Genomic DNA, 18,290 nt, shown 5'->3' with positions numbered 1-18,290 from the left:
TTGTGCCTATATTTCTCCTCCTACTTATTCTCTCTGCCTGCCTGCCCCTCCTAGCCCTCTCCTGCCTATTGGCCATTCAGTTTATTAGACCAATCAGGTGCCTTAGGCAGGCAAGGTGAAACAAATGCAACACATTTTTACATAATTAAATAAAAGTAGCACAAACAAATGTACCACATGATCACATAGTTAAAGTAATATTCCACATAGGACCTAAGCTGAGTTCCTATTACCTTCATCAGGTGACTCACAACTGCCTTGTAACTCGTGTTCCAGAATCCAAAGCCGCCTTCTGGCCTCCACATGCTCCTGCACTTTTGTGTATAAACATAGACACATGTGCATAATTTAAAATGTCAGTCTTAAAAAATAGTGTTTTGTGGAGTTCTAACATGAGAATGAAATGAATTTTCACCTTCTAGGGCCTAAGACCATAACCAAACTAAGTGTAAACCCAGCACTTATTTTGTCTATTGTCTCAAAAGCTGTGCTTATTTGTTAGACCCCCGGAAAACTCAGGCCTCCGGGGTCTCAGCCATTAGGATTGGGATTACCCCAATCACCAGGCATATTCGAAAGCTTGCTGCAAACTGCATGAGGCTTTATTGTTGTTTAATGAGCTCGGGTCATGTTAGCTCAGGTCATGTTAGCTCGGGTCTTTCACCCACCCACCATGGCGGATGGCTAGCAAAGACAGCTCGAACTGGCTGCAGAGAGATTTTGTAGGGCAGCGTAAGGGGTGTGTCTAGGGGTACGCACAGGCTCAGGATTGGTGTGCCTCCAGACTTGGAGGGCTTGCCCTGTGTTGATTGGCCAACTGGTTGTTATGGCCCATAGGCCCTCCCAGGGTGGTTGCTATGCTGTGAGTCATTTCTGTGCGCTTGTCCGTAAAGCACACCCAGAGCCATAAAGCATAATGCCACCAGCTAACTTCTGATTGGTTCCTTGCCATGAGGCAGGGATCTGACTTTCTAGTGACTAGGACAAGGTCAGACAAGCTGTTATGGCTGCCGAAATAGGGAGCTGGTCCCTTCATGTTAACAGTGTCATCTTATTTGTTAATACTTACTGGTGAGTAAACAGATACTCTTGACTGATAAAGTTTATTTATTTTGCAGTACATTGTTGCCATTGGATATCCTCTGCCCCTGCATTGACCACTCTTAGCCAAGCCTGAGAAACATTTTTTGTTGTTGTTGTTGTGTATCTGGGATGTTTAATCTAGAGACAGTATAAAAATAATTTTTTTCCAATTATATTATCAGCACTGTCAAGATGGTTATCACACTGAAAGACCGAGTAAGTGGTCTGATAATTGGTAAAGTGGTATGGTCATAGATGGTAAACTCCCCTCCACATAGACATATTTGAGAGAGGTCTTGCCATTGCCATGTGCCCTAATTTAGCCCTTTTATCCTGCCTCCACCTCTGCAGTGCTGGAATTACAGGGCTATACTTGTACCTTCTTTCTTATGGAGTAAGATGATGATGATGATGATGATGATGATGATGATGATGATGATGTCTGTCTGTCTTTGAGGTCCTGGCTGTCCTGGAACTCACTTTGCTGGCCTTGAACTCACAGAGATCCTCCTGAGTGCTGGAATTAAAGGCTTGCACAACTGTATGCAGCCATTTAGAATTTTATGCATTGCTTTTCAGTGACACTCTGTCGTGCATCACTGATCCTGCCATTGCTCCACCAGCATACTTTTAGTGAATTGTCTTGTTAGGGTTAAAGACTTGCTGTTTAGGGCGTGTATATATATTTTTGTGTTATTCTAGTCTTACATGTCTTTGGTTTTAGGTTTCTACTTCTGATTACTAACTTAATCCCTTTTATGATTCTTCATTAACTGTTTGCAATTTACAATTTTGCATCAACACTCAGTTCACAAGTATTAGTAAATGGAACAGAAGGACTCTACTCATGCAGTAGCTGATAACATTTCTGTGTCAGCTGCTATCAAAGTGTCTTTGTATGAAGGCCTGCCTGGGAGCAGATAGTATGCAGCAGCACAAGTCTGAGAGTTGTTTGCATAAGTAGAGGACTAGTGGAGTCAGCTGAGGCATCTTAGCTTATTCCAGCGTGAAGTGTTACTGTTAGTCCAGTGCATTGTTTCCAGCCATCATAACTTGGATAGTGTCAGTGTTGCAGCAAAGCAGTCTTTATGAGAACTGCATCAGCTTTGTTAGCTCTCAGATTAGAATATTTTCTAGGACTTTGTATTCGAGTGTGTCCCCATGGGCTATGTCCGATGTGGCAGCAGACTGTTAAAGCAAATTTATGTCATTATATGAGGCTAGCTTCACTATTCATACCTTTCAGAATTAATGGAAGGGAACAAAGCCAGCCCTAGGAAAGATCATGAAGCACTGCAAAATTATTCCCATTTTTCTTTTGCTTTCAGCCTCAGCTTTTTTTCACTTTCTTTTGGTATTATGCTTCATTCTTATCAAGTTAATTCTAATATTTATCTAGTATTTGATGTCCCATATATCAAGTACTGGGCTGTTGTTTTTATCTGTCTGGGTTGCTTGCTTCAATATGTATCTGTCAGTGCTGATTGTATTCATTTGATCTTAGGAAGCCTTCTCTGGGAATAAGCACATGCTTCAAGGACATCCAGGGCCTATATACTATAACACTTTGCCTTCTGGGAGGGTTCTTGGCCTCAGGAGGGGCCTTAGGTTCAGGTTCCTTCCTTCCCACTGCTAGCCTCATAGTAATCCCATAGCAGTCTCCATTGGTACTGCCCTGGTTCCTTCCTTCCCACTGCTAGCCCCTTAGTCCCCCCATAGACTCCATTGATGCCTCCCTTTAGTGTTGGACTGCCTTGGGGTTTGCTTGCTACACAGGATTTGCTCTGAATTCAAGTCAGTTTTTTGCTTGTGGTTGTTTTGTTTTATTATGTTGGGGTCCTAGAGATTTCCTGTACTTCTAGAAGTACATAAAAACTGTTATTTTAGGTCATAGTTGTATGCAGAAGACTCAATTGTAGTAGCTTTACTGCCCCTGTAGGAAGCAGTTAAAGTTTCCTTACAAGTATGTGGGCTTGCTTGTTTGATTGATTGTTTGCCCTTTCTTAATTTTTAGAGGAGAGAAAAGCCTTTGGGGACTGGAGATTGGACATAAGTAGGAGAGAGGCTGAGGAGAGGGAGATTGCAGGGAGGAGTCTGAGTGGAGAGTCTAGGAAAGGAGGAACATGGAGAGTGTAGGTGGACTTTTCTGTTCTGCCAGCCAGCTCCCAAATAAACATACAGAGACTTATTAATTATAAATACTTGGCCGATAGCTCAGGCTTGTTACTAGCTAAGTCTTACATTTTAAATTAACCTATATTTCTTATCTACTCTCTGTCGTCTCTGTCGTGTGGTGGTGGTACCTTTTTTTTTTTTTTTTTTTTTTTTTTTTTTTTTTTTTTTTTTTTTGGTTTTTTGAGATAGGGTTTCTCTGTAGCTTTGGAACCTGTCCTGGAACTCACTCTGTAGACCAGACTGGGCTCAAACTCTCAGAGATCCACCTGCCTCTGCCTCCCAAGTGCTAGGATTAATTAAAGGCGTGTGCCACCAACCAGTACTCCTTCTCCCCCCGCTTTTTAAAACAGGGCAAGTTCATCTAGCTTCTCTCCTTGAGACTCCTCCCTCCTCTTCTTTGTGTTCTCTTTTTGTCTGCAAGTCCACCTACCCTTTACCTGTCCAACTATTGGCTAGTCAGCTCTTTTGTTGACCAATGAGAATAATACATATTTTTACAGCATACAAAGATTGTTCCACAGTAGAGAGAGAGTGTAGGGGTGAAACTAGAGGCTCCCAGGACAAGCAGTGGACTCTGTGTTTGTTGAGGTAGAGGAAGAGGTGGTTTCAGTGTAGGCTTGACCAGATCCTTGAAAAACACAAAACCGTTCAACATAAATGTATTTGAAAATGATTATTTTCTTTTACTTACTATTTTATGAAGGTTGCTCTCAGGTGCACAGGCTACATGTGTATTCATCTCAGCTTTCTCTCAAAACTCTAGTCTGCACTGAGAGTTTAAACTGTGGATATGCTAGGGGTATAGCTTGATGGTGTAGAAAGAATTGTAGCCCTAGTGCTGGGGAAACAGAGGTACATAACTTACTAGGGGAGAACATCATACGTTAACATTTCAGAGGTTAGAATGCCCAGCAATAAAGAGCTTGGCTGGCCAGTGAGAATTGAATACTGAATACTTTGTGTTTGGAGAACACCAGAAGGAAGCCTCCTGCTCCAGAACTTTCAGAGGACTTAGGGCCTGGAAGTGACAGGCGTCTCAGGTGGTCCCAGTCAGAGGCGAGCCCTGGGCTGTTTGAAAGTCAGAGACTGAGGATCTCCTCCGACCTCAGTCCTGAGCCCACACCCTCCCTGTTGAGTATTTTGTGGGTTTATTTTCTGTGTGACGCATCTGGTATGGCCTCCCTAGGAGCCTCCTGGGAGCCCGCTAAGGGCGAAAGTCGAAAGCCCAGGAGTGAGGTGTCCTGTCTTGGCTGATGGAATGCTGGCGTTGGGATTTAACTGCCAGCAGGCGATTAGTGGATGTTGTCATGAACCAAATGAACCAAAACAGAAAAGAATTATATTTGCTGTCCTCCATGAAGCATCTGGGAGCCCTCCAGAGGGAGACTGCCCACCCGTCCTGAGCAGACTGTTGTGCACAGCAAGTTTGTAGTCAGCCTTTGCTCACTGGAGGTAAATGGAACCTAAATAGTGGATGGAGAAGGTGGAAGAGAGCAGAGTAAACAAAGGAAATAGAATGTGAGACAGGAGATTCTGTAGAAACAGACTTCAAATGCCCAGCTGTTCCTCTAACACAACCACTTCCTTCCCATTCTCTGCCTTGAAGTGTTTTGAACTCTTAGGCAGTACCCTTGAAGCCAATGGTGTTTTGACTGCTAAGCTCCATGGAGGTGAATCTTTCTCTTATGGAACTAGCCTTGGTTTTGCCTTGAGCTGAAGAGCTCTGGCTGCCCTGGCAGCAGGGTCTCACTTTTCTCTGCTTGAACTAGTCCCCTGAGACTGGCACCAGGGAGTCCTGGCATTGTATAGTGAGGACTACTGTTTTAAGAATCTTAATATAAAATTTAATGGTGTAATTTCATTATTTATATGTAAGTGATGCAAATGTAAGTAAGTAAACAAACAAATCCAACAATGGAAAGGTATAACTTGGAAGGTTGGAATACCAGGGCAGCCAGCCTGTTCTCTGCATCCGGCACTGTCTCAGACCCTGAAAACATACAAACTTGAATTAGTCTTTGCAGAAAAATCAACCTCTGGGGCTCCTGAGTTGCCCAATCTTTGTAACAACAGGTGCTGTCTTGGGAACCCTTGGGTACAAAATCATTTAAGTTTTTACTGTAAGCACACCTGAGACTTACTGTGTGCTGCCTGTTTGAGCACAGTGTTGCAGATAGCCAGAAGCACTGTGTAGCTGGAGTGGCATAGAAGACAGCTGTTATGATAAATCTTTCCGTCATAAGCTGCCTGAGTCCCACCGCCATGTGTGTGCTTTACGCCAACCGCCTGCCCGAGTTAGGCCCAAATGAATACACAGAAACTTGTATTAGGTTTAATGCTGCTTGGCCAATGACTAGGATTCTCATCTGTTAGCTCAGTCTTAACTATCATAAATCTATATATTTTATAAGACTTATCTTATCGGACGCCTTATTGGCATCCCTCCTTGTCAATAGATCACATTGTTCTGCTGGAGGAGGTGAACGGGAAAGAGGGACGCTTTCTGTTTTTCTTTCGCTTAAATATGAGTCTCCTTGCTATGTCACTTCTTGCCTGGATCACACTTCTCTACTACATTTTCTAGAATCTTCTTTGACTCCTAGTCCCGTTTACTTGTTGGCCAAACAGTATTTTATTTAACAATCAATAAGATAAACATACATAGAAGTACTTCCCCCATCACACAGCTCATAAATATTGCATAAATATAAAGGTCCATTTTATTTTTAGAAAGGAATGAGTTCATTTGTCTTTCTTTTTGTGATTAATTTATAATAGCATTTAGAATACTAATTAGAAAGCATTTAATACCTTAGAGTAACTCCAATGAAAATAGGCAACAACATAGAGTCCACCAAGATTTTCTGAATATAGGTGTATAAAAAAATCTAGTTTTTTTTTGTTTGTTTGTTTTTGTGTTGAGTTGGGGTCTTGCCATATGCTTCATTGGCACTTACTTTATAGTCAGGATGGCCTTGAACTCAGCCTTCCATGTGCTAGGCTTACAGCTGTGTACCACCATGCCCTGCTTGTGTGTTCTATATTGGAGAAATCAGTTTGTTCTGGTTTTCAGGCACTGTAAACTGTGTTTGAAGTATGCCTCTGTTTTTGATTAAGGTCTTAGTATTTGTCTTTGGCATGGTGTACTTTGGGCAGCACTGAGAAATTGGCACTGACCTTCTGAATGTCGAGAGAACAACAACAATTAATTCTCTATTTTACCATTCCTTTTTTAAAATCTTGTTTTTTTAAAAAGATTTATTTTTAGTCCATGTATATGAGTGTTCTGTCTGCTGTATATATTCGTGTGTGTGTGTGTGTGTGTGTGTGTGTGTGTGTGTGTATGCGTGTGTGCACGCATGCGCTTTCACCATGTGCATACTTGGTGCCTGCAGAGGTCAGAGAGGGTGATGGATCCCCTGGAACTGGAATTAGACGGCTGTGAATGCCCTTGTGGATGCTGGAAACTGAACCTGGGTCCTCTGCAAGAGCAGCCAGAGCTGCTAACTACTGAGCATCTCTCCAGCGTCCAGCCATTCCTTTAATGAAGGTCCATATGTGTTTTCTTACCACTTTGCTTCTAATGATCAGTGAGGATTTCCATTTTTTGATACATAATAATTAGCTCAAAGTAACAAAAATGACCTAAGCCAAAAAGTGAAAGGAAGGAGTTCAGTTAGTTACCTCTAATAGCAACCTGGAGTTAGGGCAAAAATTGAAGGATAAATGCTACACCAGAGGGCTTAGAGGATGTGTAAGAGGGAGTTTGAATGTGGTGAACTTACTTCACTGACCTGAGTTGATGAAATGATGAACAAAAACATGACAGAAAGAGCTTCTGGGTCATGAGGCAGTGGCAGTGGCAGGTAGCTGGGTATGGTGGTGTGCACCTTCAGTGCCAGGCCAAGGTGGGTGGAACTCCAGTTCAAGGATATCCAATGCTACATAGTGAGATCCTGACTCACAATCAAAAAGACTGTATCAGAGAGGTGAACTGTGTGGTCAGGAGGACTCAGAAATCAGTTGGTTACAAAAGGGTTAATAAGTCTGTGTTTTAGCACTGGGCTCCTGATGCAGTCAAAAATGAAAATAAGAAAGAACAAATGGGGTTAGAGAGATGACTCAGTGGTCAAGAGCACTGGCTGCTCTTCCAGAGGACCTATGTTTGATTCCCAACACCCACGTGACAGTTTACAACCATACTCCAGTTTCAGGGGACCAAGCTTCCTCTCCTGGGCTCTCCATGTGAACCAGACACACATATGGTGCCCATACATGTGCAGGCAAAATACCCATGCACGTAAAGTAAAAAAGAGAGAAGCAAGTGAAGTATTAGAAATATTTAGTTCATTTTTGAACACATTGAGTTTGATGTACTGGTCACTCATCTCAGTGGACACACCCAGTAGACAATTGGCTAGAGTCTCTCTGATTGTTCTAGGTCTTGTCTGATTTGGGAACTGATCAGAGTCCAGCCTGGTTAGAGCTTGCATGAGTAAAGGGTGAGAAGACAGCCCAGGGAAGGCCTCGTGAGGTGTTCTGGAGGAGTGCTGGGAGAAAGAAGGAAAGAACCTGGTCAGAACTAAGACCACAGGAACAGAGGGCATCATTTCCTGAAGGAGCAGATGCCACTAGTGTCCAAAACCAGAAGTCACAAGGCCTGAGCAATTTGGAGGTCCCTTAGCTATGAGAGTTTGCATCTTGTCCTTGACACTTAACTGATCCTCTGATCGTGAAAGCCGTCTCATCTTTGGCTCTTATATGAAAGGAGGGTGGTTAGCTTCTTGTCGGGATGTCGGGATTCATTCTGTCATCTGTGGCTCACCAGAGGTTCAGAAGAGGTGCCTTGAGGTTCAGCAAGGTCAAAGGCAAGGTCATATGAATATGATGGGGAGGGGGTACAGGTCTAAATATCTTTGCTTCAAGTCAACCAGGTAAGGTGTCTTTTTAAAAAAGTACTTTACGCATTTGATTTTAATATACAAATCCATCAAAAGACAGTTTGAAGTATAAAAAATTTGAAAATTAAGCCTGGTGGTGATGGCACACATCTTTAATCCCGGTACTTGGGAGGCAGAGGCAGGCAGGTCTCTGAGTTCAAGGCCTGTAGGAGCCTTAAGGTGTTTTCAGGTTGCTAGGGTGTGGTGGCAGTGTATACTTGTAATCTCAGAATTTGGGGGAGGCTGAGGCAAGCGGCTTGCCAGTTAAGGCCTACATAGTGAGACCCAACCTCAAAAGGAAAACAAGTTGAGCAAACTGCTATGCATGCCTGATGACCCTGAAACTTACATAAAGGTGGAAGGAGAAAATCAACGCTAGGGAATTGTTCTCTGACTTTCACACATGTGCTGTGGCATGCGCACACACAGCAATAATACAAAAGGAAAAATCCTTATGCTGTGTTATTAAGGTTGTATTAGGTGTTGACTTGCTCATAATCTGGATTCAGAGGTCAAAATACTGTTTGAGTATATGTAATAATAAGCTTTTTACTTAATGGAAATGCAAACTTTCCATCTAAGTAATTTTATCTGTTGTCTACCTTGTCAAAACAAAGTTTTATGTGTCTTACTAGGTTCTCACTCTGAAGATCTTTTGGAAGAATTGCTCTGCAGCTTGGTGCAGTTAATCACTGACACTCCACTCTTGTAAGTTCTGCCTAAGCCAGGCTTTATCTTCATTGTATAATGAAAATGATAATTGACTGTGTGGAAGAGGGGTGTGTGTGTGTGTGTGTGTGTGTGTGTGTGTGTGTGTGTGTGTGTGTGTGTGTGTGTGTGTGTGTGTATGTATGTATGTATGTATGTATGTGTGTATGTGTCATGTGCAGAGGCCAGTAGTCAATGTTGGGTGACTTCCTCAATCACTTTCCCTTCCCCTTCTTTTGTTTTTTTCTTTCTTGAGACAGAGTCTCACCAGGTAACTCTGGTTAGCTTAGAGCTCCCTATGTAAACCAGGCTGGCCTTGAACTCACAGAGATCTATCTGCCTGCCTCTGCCTCCCTAGTGCTAGAATTAGAGGTGTGTACCACTATGCCTAGCTCCCTTATTTTCTGAGACAGTGTCTTTTAAGGAACCCAAACTTCTTAGTCTCAGCTATACTGGTTGGCCAGCAAGCCCCAGGGATCTGTACCAGTACTGGGGTTGCAGGCATGTGACACCTTATTAGGATTTGATGAGGGTGCTGAGGATCCTAATCCAGGACCTACTAACTGTTTTCCCAAGCTTTATGTTGAAGAGCTGGTGAGTTTTGGTATACTGTTTAAGGATTATACACCTATGTAACTCTTTTTAATCTTTTTTCACTGGTAATATGTAGACTGTGTCTACCTGTCTTGCTTACTTTTCTATTGCTGTGACAAAACACCATGGGCAAGGCAATGTATTGAGGGGAAAAACACTTAATTTTGGGGTCAGGATAGCAGACATTAGTGGAGTCCATGACCATCCTGTCAGGGAGCATGGAAGTAGGTAGGCAGACAGGCAGGGTTCTGGATCAGGAGCTGAGAGCTCACGTATTGTTGAGACAACAACCACCAGGTAGAGAGAAAGCTTACTGGGCTTTTGAAAACTCAAACCTCGCTCCCAGCAACACATCTATCTCTTCCAACAAGACCACATTTCCTAACCCTTCCCAAACAGTTCCAGCAACTGGGAACAAAGCACTCAGATGTATATGAGGTTATGGGGGGCATTCTCATTCAAACCACCCATCAAACACAAATTTCATGTTAAGGGAGAATGAGTAAATCCTTCAGTACTGTTAACGGATGGTTGACCCAGAATTACATTAACTCAGTAAGGAGAGATTGCAAGGGTCAATGTGAACAGTCTGAGAGAAGCAAGTTGAATCTAGTCTGTGTGGTAAGGAAAGCGAACTGACCTCAGAGCAGGGTGTTCTCTTTTCCCCTGGTTTCTTGGTTATGTTTTGGGTCTGTTTTAAAGAGTACAGATCTCTTTCTAGTGTTCTTTGAAGCTCGGTGTGTTTCATTGAGATGTAGTTGGGGAGGTCCCACAGGGAGACTCCCAAGTAAAGATCTTCCCAGGGAACTTACTCAATGAAGAAGTGTATGGTTTTCCTCCTGACAGCTTTTTCCTGTGTCCTGGAATGCAGACAAGGTCTCTGGAGTTGCATGCCCATCCTGGCACCATGAGCCAGTTGTCTCATAGAAATTTTGCTTTGATGTCATTGAGCTGCTGAACCAAAGTCAACAACTGCCATTCCCCCTCTCTCACCCTGGACTTCTCATATGACAAAAATAGACCCTTATTTGTTTATGCTGCTGTAATTGGGTTTTGATCAGCACAGTTCCTATGTGTATAAAAATGTCTATTTATTATGATCCATTGCTTCTCACCCTCTTCATAACGGATGCTCATTCAGAATCCTTGTTAGGCCGGGCGCGGTGGCGCACGCCTGTAGTCCCAGCTACTCGGGAGGCTGAGACAGGAGGATCGCTTGAGTCCAGGAGTTCTGGGCTGTAGTGCGCTATGCCGATCGGGTGTCCGCACTAAGTTCGGCATCAATATGGTGACCTCCCGGGAGCGGGGAGCCACCAGGTTGCCTAAGGAGGGGTGAACCGGCCCAGGTGGGAAACGGAGCAGGTCAAAACTCCCGTGCTGATCAGAATCCTTGTTAGGCATTTCTTTCATCATTGCCTTTTATCATATGCTGACTACCTATTTATGTACTATGGTCCTTTGGAAGGCTATGAATCTTTGTAATACCTGTGACATTCTTCTGTCCCTGAAGAACCAATTTCATTACTTTTGAGAATTTACAGAATTGGTTGACTTATATTTAAGACAAAAATCTCTTTTTTGTTGTTGTTTTTGTTTTTTGAGACAGACTTTATCCATGTAGCCCTGGCTGTCCTGGAACTCACTCTGTAGACCAGACCGCCTCAAACTCACAGAGATCCACCTGTCTCTGCCTCCCAGTACTGGGATTTAAGGTGTGTGCAGTCACCACTACCACCCAGCTAAGACAAAATCTGTTATGTTGGCTTTGCTGGTGCCAAATCTCAGTTCTCTGACCTCATCTGAGTAGCTGGGATGAGAATGTGTCATTTATTGCATTTTAAAATACATGTATCCACTTATTTATTGTGTGTGTACATGCACATGCTCATGCATCCATGTGTATGGGCATATATGTGTCATAGCACATGTGTGGAAGTCAGAGGATAACTGTGGGAATAAGATGTCTCCTTCTACCATGTGGTGCTGAGGATTGAACTCAGGTTGTCAGGCTTAGTGGTAAGCACCATCACCTGATCTGTCTCTGTGGTCCCAGAGAACATATTTTAAAGGAATAAGATTTATTTATTAGACAGGGTCTTCTGTATCTCAGGCTGTCCTTGAACTCACTGTGTAGCTGAAGAGGACTTTGAACTTTATAAAAAGAAGATTTATTTTTATTTTATATGTATGGGTGTTTTGCCTGCATGTATGGTGCTGGAAACTGAATCAGGTATGCTAAGCATGCACCCTACCAGCTGACCTATGTTTCCAGTCATGTAAAGGGATTAGTTTTTAATAAAGAAGTTCTTCAGGTTTATCATTGCAAAGTATCAAAACACGGAGGGATGTGGTCAGAAACAGGCTATTTGCCTCTGGTTTGGAAAGAAAAGACAAGTATTTGTGAACAAATAAGCTCCTGGGGATATTGTACATGAATCCATACTTTTATTAGAGATGGAGAGGTGAGATGCATTGTGCCTTGTCTTGCTTTGATGTTCACTTCTGCAGCCTAGCAGGTGAGCTGAGACAAGTAGAGTCACCTGCCAGGGAAGGACATGGAGGCTAGCTTCCCACCAAAATGCATTGTGATACACAGAGTTGTTCACAAGTCTGCTGATCCTCTGTTTTGAATAGGATTTTACTGTTGCTCAGGATGGCAGTGTAAGCCCAGCTTACAGTTTCCAGATACGCCAATAACTCTGTAGCCATGTCCCATGATTTGGGCCCTTGCAGTGATACATGAGCAGGTGTAGTCACCTCACAGATCACGTGGATTTCAAGTCCTTTGTTTTGTCACTGTCTTCTTCCTACTTGGAATATGGCGGCAGTGCTCAGACAGTACTGAACTATGGCTAAGAGTGTCACTTGCAAAGACTACTGTCCCAGGAACAAGGGCTATTAGTGATATTACAAGATTGCTATGAGTGCTCAGTGTCTCTTATCTTTATTTCTTCTTACATGAGAAAAACAAATTCCTGTCATGGTTAAGCCACTGCAGTTAGGCTTCTGTTATAGATAATCAGAATGGGGTAGAGAACCCATATATTGCCTGCTCTTTTCTAATCATATTAAACTAGATGTTTTTTTATGTTTCCGATTTACTTTCTAAAATTATACTTTTACCAGGTCTGGTGACGTATACCTAGCACTTGGGAGGCTAAGGCAAGAAGATGTTGAATTAGTGGACAGCCTGAGCTACATAATGAGTTCCAGACCAGCCTAGGCTACATAGTGAGACTCAGTCTGAAACAAGCAAAAAATTAGGCTTTTAATAACATGCATTTTCAACAATTGAATGTATACGGTCTTTTGGCCTTTATTGATCATATTTTGTTGAAGTTAGAAAGATGGAAGTAGTAAATATGTTTAGATAATAAATAGGCTGTGAATACAGTGAATGGAACAGCTGTGTAGCGGAGCAAGCAGACAGTGTTGCAATATATCAAACATTCAGTGTTTTAATGTGTTTATACTTTTTAAATGAACTGAAAATGCGCAGGCAGCCAGATGTCTTGTGTTGTGTATACTCAGCTCTAACCAGCTGCTGAAACAGTTTCTTATGATTTAATGTCCTTGGAACTCCATCTTCCAAGAAAGTTTGTCTTGGTTACAGTTGCCATGAGAAAGCAACTACCCTCTAAGTGCTTCATCTACTCCAACCGCACTGCAGCATCTGAGATTGAGACCAGCTTGTAACTTAAGGTGGATGTTAAGATGAAAACAGGAAGAGCTCTTCACTCCTGAGCATCTTCTGTCTAGCTGTAATGCTTTGCAGTTGCGATTGGCTTACCTGTGTTGAATTAGCAAGAGAATCATTAGAAATCTAATTTTAGTAGCCATGTAATTTCAAACTAGCTGAAATTTTTTCTTATGAGACTCTATTAAATCATTCTGTTAAAATTGAAAGCAAAGTGATTACCTCGAATAGCATACTTATGTACATTATGTATGTGTGTACATGTATAGCACTTACTTATTTAGATGTCTATAATTTAACTCACCCTCTCCCAACAGCTCTTGTGTACCCTAAAGTAGCTCTAACTTACTGTGTAGCCAAGGATGACCTTAAACTTCTGAATCTCCTGCCTGCAACACCTGAGTGGTTTGTGTAAACTAATAAATGATTCTTTATTATAAACAGGATCAGGATCAGGCTAAGCCTGGTGGTCCAGTCCCTAGTCAGGAGGCCGAAGCAGGAGGATCTCAAGTTCAAGACTTGCCTAGGGTACAGGTTAAGTTCAAGGCCAGCTGGAAGGATTTACTGAGATCTCCTCTCAAAATAAAAACCAAAAGGGAACTAGGGAAATACCTTAATGAGAGAGTGAGTGCATTCCTAGAGTTCACATGGCCCATCCTACCTCCCAGGGCATCAGCTGAACATTTAGATAAGTTCTGTAGAAATTCATTGCAGTGAACTCTGGAATTTTTAAAAAATGTTTTCATTAAGGATGAACATTTTGTCAGCAAGTTTGTGATAATATAGCAAGAACTAGTGGCTTAATTATGCTAATAAAATAACTTAGAAGTCATCCTTTTAAAAAGGTTTTCATTTATTCTTTGGGAATTTTGCATAATATCCTTTGATATAGTCATTCTTCTCCTCCAACTTTCCTAGATATCCTTTCCACCTCTCTACCAATCCATGTTTTCCCTTTCAATAATAATAATAATAATAATAATAATAATAGTAATAATGATAATAATAATCAAAAGTAAAACCCATGAGATTCAGTTTGTGCCAGCCAACTGCTCCTGGGCCATGTGGCTGCCTTGGAGTATGTATATATTCCAAATGTCACACCATTGAAGAAAACTGACTTTTCCTCGCCCAACAGCAATCACTGGCTGTCACTGGCTCCTTGGTTAGGGTGGACCCTCGGAGATATCTCATATCCAGACTGTAACAGAGACATGGTGATTCACAATGGCTAGGCCAGGCCTTTGAAGAAGCAAAAAGGATCTGGGTAGTGTCCTCTCAGGACTGAATATATATTTGTAGAATCCAGGGTACGTTAGACTGATTATAGCAAGTCTAGAAAATTATGGCTGGAAAAGCTGTGTTGTTTGAAAGTCACGAATGTTAGAGGACAAAACTTCAGTTGTGTTTCAGATTCCAGCAACAGAAAATGTAGGGCTTTTCCTCTTAACACCACTTTGGAATTTAAGGGGGTTTGAATATGATCATCTAGATTGTAAAATCCAGTACATCAACAAGATTTCTGAAACGTAATAGATTTAAAAGCACATTTATTCAGACCATAGTCTTTAGATATTACATTATGGAAATCTGAGTATGGGAGATGTTTTCTGCTGACAGTGAAAGTAATAGATGGGTTTCTTTGTTTTTGAGACAGGTTCTTACTGTGTAGCCCTGGCTAGCCTGAAACTGTTGTGTAGACCAGGCTAGTCTTGAATTCAAAGAGGTTCACTCACTTCTGCCTTTCAGTTGCTGGGATTAAAGGCATGTGCTGCCATACCTGACTTGTAAGTTGTTCCCTCATGAAGTCTCCAGTTGTCAGTGAGAATGAAGGCATTGAGATGCCCATGGTTGGGGGTGAAGGACATAACTCTGGGAACAATCAGCCCTGCATGCTGATTCACAAATATTTTTTTTTCAAAGCCAGCTCCAGTGGAGAGCAGGGACTGGTTTAAGGAGGCCAGCATTTGAGTTTTAACTACTACACATTAAAATCTAGCTTGGCTTTCTGGATGTATTGGGAATTTAAGACATTATAAGCATTGAACTTAAGATTATAGAATTTTCATATACCAGATAGTATTGTGTATTAAAAGGTTGCAATAGCTTTTTTTAAAAAAACATTTTTTATTACAGGTTTATGGCTCAGTGGTTAAGAGCACTGGCTGTTCTTGCAGAGGACATGGATTTTATGTATACTAATGGGAATGTACACTCTGGTTTCTTAATTCACGGAACTTTTTATTTATGTCTGCCCAGATGACTCTCTTTCCTTCTGCCTCCTTGCTGTACCTTTTTGCTGTTTAAATTATTATTCTTAAATTACTCTTATCGACTTAGAGAGTAGTGGGGCTAGAGAGAAGGCTCAGAGGTTAAGAGCACTGGCAGATCTCCCAGAGGTCCTGAGTTCAATTCCCAGCAACCACATGGTGGTTCACAACCATCTATAATGAGATCTGGTGCCTTCTTCTAGCATGCAGGCATACATGCAGACAGAGCACTCTATATATAGTAAATAAATAAAGCTTTAAAAAAATTAGAGAGTAGTGATTACCAGAGGCTGGGAGGGAGAGGGCAGGGAAGAGTGAAGAAGGATAGGTTAAGGAGTGAAAATATACAGTGGTCTATCCTAGTGTTCTTTAGCATAGCATGAAAGAGGGATTCTTAATGTTTCTAGGAAATAATAAATGTCTGAGGTGATGCAGTAATCATTTGATCTTTACACATTATGTACATGTCAAAATATTACCATATCCCATGAGTCTGTCTGAACTTTATGAGCCAATTAAAAATCAAAGAGAGGAGACTTTCCAGGAAATTACTCTTTTCAGTTCCACAAGTCAGAAGTAGAAGTGACACTGGCCAATTGGTGTGCCTCTGCAATTTGTTGTAACAGTGAGGTTGAGATCTCTTACCTCATCCTATTTGTTTCCTATAAGACCATGTCTCACTCTGTGGCTTAGCCTGGCCTAGAATTTGTGATCCTCCTGCCTCAGCTTTCTGAACAATGTGTTTATAGACAGATGCCTACAAAGTCAGCTAGTATCTCCTGTTGTGTGTGTGTTGAACTTTGTTTCAAGATGATTGGTGGCTGTATTTTAAGCATTTGATGGAGTTACATATATATAGTACTAGTTCTTTGAAAAACTGTAAAAATTGTAGAATAAATGTTTGTGTTTCTGAGGCTTACCCCCTAAATTTTTATGTGGGACAGAGATGATATCTAAGGTGGTTGGTGAAAGTAGTGAATGGCAGTTGTGAAACCAGGCTAGACCTGACTCCAGATCAGACTGTTACATAGGCTCTGGAGACTTAGTTCGTGGTAGAGCATACACTTAATAAGAGAGATGACCCTGGGTTTAATCCCTGGCACAAAGTGTTACCAGCACACCAGCATCTGAAATATGAAATACCACTTTTTATTCTCTCCTTTTAGAACATCCATGTTGGCTCAAATAGCTATTTCTACGTTTTTATCTTAATCATTTGATCTTGTCAGCTGTTTTTATTAAATTTATGTTCCATTTACGGTACCATCAGGTTTCTTACCAACAGTATGTCAAAGGAGCATGTTTTTTCCTTCTGTGTTCAGTAACTTTGCCCTTTGCCAACACTAACACCATTTCATGGCAGCTTTTGTCTTTGTCCAAGTGTCCCACTCTGCCCTAGCAGAGCAGTGCAAGGTCATGGCTCCTGTCTTCATTTTAGTCACATGAAATTAGTAACTTGCTCCAACAGTAGTTTGTTCTAGGACATTTCCAGACCAGATGGTGGAAAGTTCTTGGGAAAACATGGCAGCCAAAGCAGCCCTTCGTCTCTCCAAAGTTGACTTGGCTTTGGCAGTCATGTAATGAAAATCTTCTGTAGATTATACAAGGACTTCAAAACAAGAAAGATCTGGTGGCATAAAACATTTTTTAATTTTGAAAAATTACTGCACTCAGCATGGTAGAATTTTGGTTTCTTTCAAGTTTTGGCCCCTTGGACTCATTTCCTTGGGATTTGGCATTTTAGATAGCTCAATTAATATTTTAAACTTTGTTACCATAGAAATTTAACATTACCTCAAGTTCGTTGTTTTCCTTTTAGCATTATCTACAGTTAGATTAGGAAATGACATTAGAGTTGCCTAGTGTCCTTATTTGTAAAGAAGAAAACTGAGATCCACAGATTCTATGTGTTGAAATCAGCAGTGCAGATAAAGAAGTGAGGAGGAAGAGATCTAGCTTTCCTAATTTTGAGTGAATGGTCCTTGCAACATTCTGTGATGTGACTTGGGTGTTGATTGCATTTTTCATATTCTTTTATTTAATATGTCATCAAATATTAACTGGTAGAAGTTTAGGTAGGGTGAGTGTCTAGTAATTTACTTTTTGTATAGGTGGATACTTTTTGTGGGGTGGGGGGCAGGTTGTGAGATAATGTCTCACTATGTATCCCTGGCTGTCCTGGAATTCGCTTTGGTCTACAGAGCTAGAGGAGGAAACCCTGTCTTGCAGGGCAGAAACCCTGTCTTGCTGGGCGTTGGTGGCGCATGCTTTTAATCCCAGCACTTGGGAGGCAGAGGCAGGCGGATCTCTGTGAATTCGAGGCCAGCCTGGTCTCCAGCGCGAGTGCCAGGATAGGATCCAAAAAACCCTGTCTCGAAAAACCAAAAAAAAAAAAAAAAGAAAGAAAAGAAAAGAAAAAGAAACCCTGTCTTGAAATACAAAGCAAAACAAAAATTGCACAATATCCTGTTGCATGTCAGGTCATCATGTATTTAATTATTCTTCTATTTAACTACTTTTATTTTAGTTATTTGAATTTTTTTCATAATTTTGATCATATTCTTTCCCCTTCCCCAGCTCCTCCCAGTAGTTCTCCATCTCCCTACCTACCTAACTTCATGTTCTTTCTCTCAAAATAAAACATGAAAATCAGCACAAACAAAACCAGTAAGACAGAAAATAACAAAATAATGCCTACTACAAACAAACATGGAGTCTGTTTTGTGTTGGCCATCTGCTTGTGAGCACAGTGCCTACCCTGGAGTGTGGCTGACATCCCCAATGATGCTCCACTGGGGAAATCTGATTTTCCTTTTCCCAGCA

General features: G+C 41.6%; 1 protein-coding gene across 5 annotated transcripts in view; it reads left to right on the top strand.

Annotated features, from left to right (window-relative positions):
* Positions 1-18,290, top strand: part of Dym (dymeclin) — a 257,330-nt gene that overhangs the window by 35,956 nt on the left and 203,084 nt on the right. For all 5 annotated transcript variants that reach the window (XM_027397915.2, XM_027397914.2, XM_027397913.2 and 2 more), the window contains one exon: positions 8,834-8,906. In XM_027397915.2, coding sequence (XP_027253716.1) covers positions 8,834-8,906 — 73 coding nt within the window. The remainder of the gene's footprint in view (positions 1-8,833; positions 8,907-18,290) is intronic.

Source organism: Cricetulus griseus, chromosome 2, assembly GCF_003668045.3.
Source record: "Cricetulus griseus strain 17A/GY chromosome 2, alternate assembly CriGri-PICRH-1.0, whole genome shotgun sequence".
NCBI classification, from domain to species: Eukaryota; Metazoa; Chordata; class Mammalia; order Rodentia; family Cricetidae; genus Cricetulus; species Cricetulus griseus.
Note: the sequence above shows the minus strand (reverse complement) of the source record. Positions and strands in the feature narration are given on the sequence as shown.